The 6,000-nt window shown below is 40.6% G+C and overlaps 1 protein-coding gene across 3 annotated transcripts in view; it reads right to left on the reverse strand.

Moving 5' to 3' along the window:
- Positions 1–3,590, reverse strand: part of fam83b (family with sequence similarity 83 member B) — a 44,165-nt gene extending 40,575 nt beyond the window's left edge. The window contains exons 1-2 of one of the 3 annotated variants that reach the window (XM_060852811.1): positions 3,525–3,590; positions 181–673 (exon numbers count right to left, since the gene is read on the reverse strand). In XM_060852811.1, coding sequence (XP_060708794.1) covers positions 181–624 — 444 coding nt within the window. In that variant the 5' untranslated portion in view covers positions 625–673; positions 3,525–3,590. Of the gene's footprint in view, positions 1–180; positions 674–1,995; positions 2,154–3,524 lie in introns of those variants that run through there. The other 2 variants (XM_060852819.1, XM_060852802.1) reach the window with 2 other exon arrangements.
- Between the last annotated feature and the right edge of the window lie 2,410 nt (positions 3,591–6,000).

The following is a 6,000-nucleotide window of genomic DNA, read 5'->3' on the forward strand; positions in this document are numbered from 1 at the left end:
AATGGTTATGTCCAAGTGGCATAATGACTCTTTCTGCTCAGCTTGGAATGCTTTCAGACAAAGTTGGTTCCTTACCTTATCTTCACCATTGTTCACATCAATTATCCCTTACTTTCCAACAAAAAAGCGCAAGCCTTAATTTGGTACCACATTTAATTTACTAGTGAATTATTGTAATACCTGTTTTCCATTTTTTATTAACTTCCTGACAATTTCCTTGATTGTAGGCGAGTTATCGCGAGGCGGATGAAAGTATAGGTCGATTTTGGTTTGTGTCTCCAAGCCTTTAATAACATAAGGCCATCCCAAGTCTAGATCTGGAGCATCTGCATCAGATTGAACAGGCCAGTAGGTGCCAGAGGATGAACCATCCTTACGGTCATCCAGATAATAGGTTGCAATGGATGGGGCTAATTTTTGAACATTGTCCTTGATTAAACAGATCTCTTCCTCAGCCAGGAACTCACTCAGTCCTTCCTTTGCTAGAAATTGTTCATAGGCAGGAATCCCTTCATCTGCTAACGTATCAATAGCTACACGGTACCATTCCTTATAGTGAGGTTCAACATAATCCTCAGATCTGAATTCTTCGCCCAGCGAAGAGATGTGGGAAGATAGGTTCATGTTGTTAAAATGGAATACGAAATGTTATCCAGGGTTGGTGTTGTACCTGCTGGGGGAAGAAAAGCAAGTATTACAATTCCGAACAACCAGGAATTCAAACCAGACCACAAACAGTTTAAGCATCTTACAAGTTTTGTTGTTAAAAGAAACTTTCCTTGTCTTGCTTCACCTCAATATTGATGACAAAAAAAGACAGTTAGCATGGACCATTAACACAAAAACCAATGGCAGATGGTGACATTTGAATACAATAAATATGGGGAATAAAGAAGTAGTCAAATAACATCCACGTAACAACCATTGATTGTTGTAAAAATCCACGTGGCTCATTAACATCCTTTAGAAAGGAAATTTGCCATCATAAATCTGGTCTGGTCTACATCGACTCCAGATCCACAGCAATGTGCTCAACTCTTAAGCACCTTCTGGCAATTAGGGATGGTCAATAAATGCATCTCATGAATAATAAAGAAAATACTGCAGATGCTAGAAATCTGAAATAAAAACAAAAATATCCTGGAACTACTTAACTGGTCAGACTGCATCTGTGGAGAGAGAGAGACAGACAGACAGAGTTCACATATCAGGTTGAGATTCGAGAGATCGGATGAATAATCAGGAACCCGAAAATTAATGCTGCTTTTTCCCCCAGATGCTGCCTGACATTCCTGAACATTGGCAAATTCTCTTTTGCCATCCATTATTACAAGCTTGGCTGCTTTCAGATGTCCACAAACAGGGACTGCTGTTCGCGGTTTCAGTGCCTATTCAAAACACATTAGGAGTTTCAGTGAGAGAACTCTTAGGGTTGAATACATATCGGGCAATTAGTGCACCAACTAATAGCTTCCGACTGATCACTACAATACAACTGGCCACAGAAGAACTCCATGGGTTGAACTGGGGAAAAAAACAAAAGTGCTTTTTTTTTTGAGAAAATGGATCCAGATTTAGCAAAAGAACCACACAATGAAATAACGCTGCCCATGCTCTAGTGATGTCGCTAAGCCCTTACATTAAAACCATTGTTACCAAACGACGTTTGTCGAACAAGTTGCCTGTAATAATGTTGTATTGTTAAACAGAGCAGATGTACAGGGACCCGAGAAATGTTTTGCTCCACACTTCTACAGAAGTTGGAGTTGAGTTTGCTTTCGTCTTGGCTGCATTGTCATGGATATTTCCACTTGTACTGGTGTTCCCACTGTTAGATCCTTGGTTCTCAAAACAGCGTTTCCATCCCTTACATTGCTTTGACAGAGCATGAATTGTTTGGTCCCAGGAATGGTCAGTCATAAATCGGTGCTGGCCTGTGGGCAGCTGACCAGAAGACAGGCTCAAAAAGAGAAGCTGAAATATCTGTCTACTTACTCTGTCCAGTAGCTTGGGAGCACGGCCTTATTGACAATTTTAGTTTATAGATAACTAATTCTCTCTTCAGTGTAGAAACCGCCACTGCAATCTGCGCTGGTTCAAATGTTTTCAGTGACGGCCTACAAACTGAACAGTTTAGTAAGTACGTAAGCAGGGTACGGCACCGGAGTACAGGGCGTGGAAACCAGTTCTAACATGTACTGTATGTCAAGGTGTGTGTGTGTGTATGTGTGTCAACTCGCTTGCTGACGCCGCGCCAAAGATTATGCAAAAACCTGTTTCATTCTGTGAACCACCCTTCCTTTTCATTGAAACCAACAACTAAGAAAGTATTTTCTTTTAAAACAAATCAGGTGGGAATAGCAATCCATACTTGCATCACGTAGTTCATGGAGTTATACTTACTGAGTTACATGACTTTTTTTTGTCTTAATTGCCAGTTAATCATTGGTGGGATTATACAATTGAAACTACCGACATTTTACCAGTGGCTGCAGTGTTTTTGAAATGCATTTCCGTGATTGGAGTGTTGTGGAGAAAGCATTTGAAGTGCTATATAAAAAAAACGCCAAGTTTCAAATCTGATTCTTGCTCTTTGAGTGGAAACACAAGACACCAAATTACCAGCTAGTTCAGAGAACGCTGATAAAAGTGTGCTTTGCAAAGTACAAACACCTCTGGCCCAGCATCAACCACTCATTCCTGAGGTCACGAATCTTCCTGTGAAATGACGGAAGTGCAGATCTCCCGCTGTCTGGGTAGATTCGATGGGAACTGTTTTGGAAACCTGGACTCTCTGAAAGAAAGCGTCCTACTCTTCCGTTAGAAATCCAGGCAGTTCTGATTTACTTGCGTGCATTGTGGTGCAGGATATATTAGAGACAGAAAAACCCTCGTGTAATGCAGCACCATGCAACACCGAATCTACCCTGATTAGCTCCTGATCCCATTTACCGCTAGATCCACCCCAACCCCTCACTTGACCAGCCCCTTCCCCGCTCTCACTGCCCTCCCAATCCAACTTTATCCTCACCAATATTCCTTTTTTTTCCCACTGCACAGATCTCCAAGGTCCCTGTACAGCAGTGATCCAAAACCGGAAATCACTGAGGAGACCTCCAAGCATGAGGGGGAACTCTGACCCATCTCACTCTGCCATCCTAAAACCCTGCCACCATATCAACCATCCACCCTTACTTTCCTTACCCAGTCACTCTATCCACTTACATACTCACCGCATCCACCCTACTCCTTTACCCACTTTATCCCCAACACACTTCCTGCTCCACTTTACCCCATCCCACACTATACTCTGACACAATTAATTCAACAATTCTATCTCTTTATCCACTATATACCCCTCCAAATCTAACTTATCCACCACATCCCCCTCCATCCCTGGAAGCACTTAATGTTCAGCTGTATTGCTTTACCCCCTCTATTCCCCAACATGCCAAAGCTCCATGGCTGTTCAAAAAGGTTCTAAAACATTTAAACTTTTTACTTAATGGAATACAGCAACTTACATATGAGCATGGCTTCTGCACGATTCTCTAAGCTGCTCACTCTGAGGAATCCGTGCTGAGTCTGTTCCAAATGATACACTTTTTGGAAGATTACTCAATAAATTGGGAGGGAAATGTGCATTCCTTTTTCCAATCAGGGAATCAAAACAGGATTTTCTGACTTCCTTCCACACTGACCTATCTTTCTCTGCCAGAGAACTGGATCATGCTTGCACTGGGCTTTGTAAACTTAAAATATCCCAGTAACACTGAAGTCAGTTTTTAAAGAGCAATTGCCAAAGGTTGCACACAGCATTCTTTCTTGCTGCCACCTCTCAATCATGTCTCAACCGATTTAGGACATTTTAATTAGTAAACAATATCGTGCCGGTGCATTCCATTGCCATTCTGAGTAGTTAGTTTCCCTATGTCATCTGCGTGAAGAAAAATATATCATTTGTTGGTCCTAAATGTCAGCTGTGGCTTGATCTTGATCTGAGTCACAAGGTTCTAGGTTTATAGTTGACCCCATATTTTGAATTGGTGACCCTAGGTATAGATTCTCACAACCATTTTGCTAAGGCCCCCTCAGGATCTTATATTTTTCAAGCAACTCATTTCTTACTCCTCTAACCTGAAGTTGAGCCCAGTCCATCCAGCCTTTCCTAGTAAGGCAACACTCACATCCCAGGTATTAGTAAACATCTGGGAATTGCTTTCAATGTATTTCTATCTTTTCTCAAATAAGGAGACCAAAACTGTACACCGTACTTCAGATGTCATCCCACCAACTGAAAGTTATAAATGAAGCATAGTCTCCTTAATTTCATATTCAATTTCCCAGGCAATAAATGTTATGTCATCTTTCCTAATTACTAACTTGGGCAGCACGGTGGCACAGTGGTTAGCACTGCTATCTCACAGCACCAGAGACCTGTGTTCAATTCCTGCCTCAGGAAATTATCTGGGTGGAGTTTGCACATTCTCTGTGTCTGTGTGAGTTTCCTCTGGGTGCTCGGGTTTCCTCCCACAGTCCAAAAATGTGCAGGTTAGGTGAATTGGCTATGCTAAATTGCCCGTAGTATTAGGTGAAGGGTTAAATATAGGGGAACGGGTCTGGGTGGGTTGCTCTTCGGAGGGTCAGTATGGACTTATTGGGCTGAAGGGCCTCTTTCCAAATTAAGTAATCTAATCTGCATATTAGCATTTTGCAGTTCATGCATGAGGGCACTCAGATCCCTCTGCATCAGCTTTGCAGTCTCTGACCACTTAGTTAAGCTGCTTATTTTTCTTTCTTCCTGCCAAAATGGACGATTCACATTTAGCCACTCGCCTAACCTATCTATATCCATTTGTAACTGCCTTATCTTCCACACAACTTACTTTTCTATCTATCTTCATATCATCATGAAATTTAGCAATTATGCTTGCAGTCCTTTCATCCAGGACATTTGTGAAAATTGTAAAAGTGAGAACCCACATTATATCCTGCCAAACAGAAAATGGCCATTTTTATGACTATTCTCTGCTTCATGTTAGGCAGCCAGTGTTGTACTGTACATTAACTTTTTATCCACAAAACCATATGATACAGCCTTTAATTAGATGACTTCTGGAAATACAATACATCCATTGGTTCCCCTTTATCTGCAGTATGTTATTTCCTCAAATAATTTCAATTAGTTCAACATGATTTCCCTTTCAGAAGGTCATGTTCACTCTACCTAATTACCTAAGTGCTCCGCTTTAACTTTGCTCATAAAGCCTTCTGACATTTTCCCTATGAAAGACAACTGTTCTGGAGTTGACTGTTTTTGGGCTTGTTCCTTTTTTGAATAAAGAAATTGCATTTGCTTTTTCCCATCTTGGGGAACCTTTCCTGACTCTGAGCAATATTACTCAACAAAAATGGCAATACCCTCTAAAATGTACTGTTTTTCATTAACTCGCATTACTAATTCACATTCAGTTTATTTTCAGCACAACATATAAATGCATCATAAATTATATCAAATTGTGCATGATTTCTCCATTTTGAATCAACATCACCAAATGTATACCATTGTGGTACGTTCAGTTTGACATTATCCTGGTGTACTTGCATCCTACAACTTATTGTGAGCAGTCTTTCAGGAGACCTGATGGATATAAAAAAAACTTGCAGTCAGACCAACTCTTAATGACCTTTGGAATGTCTCACTTTCCAAAAGTAGGAAGAAAACTTGTTCAGAACAGTATAAATAGTTATTAATTAACAACTCAATGACCTGATGTATTCACAAGCAGCCATAATTAAAAGGAGTTTCCTATTTATATCATGATCTCATGAGGAGTACTTGAGCTTTGGGTTTACAGGGACAAGATAATTTAAACACCATCTTATCAGCTCTTTGTGAAATAGGCTGCTGAAACCAGGCTACCCGAGAGCAAAACTACAGGAGATATGCTAGTATTTGTTAACAATGCTAATCATGCTGGTAATTATATCTATAGCAAG

This window comes from Hemiscyllium ocellatum, chromosome 3 (assembly GCF_020745735.1).
Source record: "Hemiscyllium ocellatum isolate sHemOce1 chromosome 3, sHemOce1.pat.X.cur, whole genome shotgun sequence".
NCBI lineage: Eukaryota > Metazoa > Chordata > Chondrichthyes > Orectolobiformes > Hemiscylliidae > Hemiscyllium > Hemiscyllium ocellatum.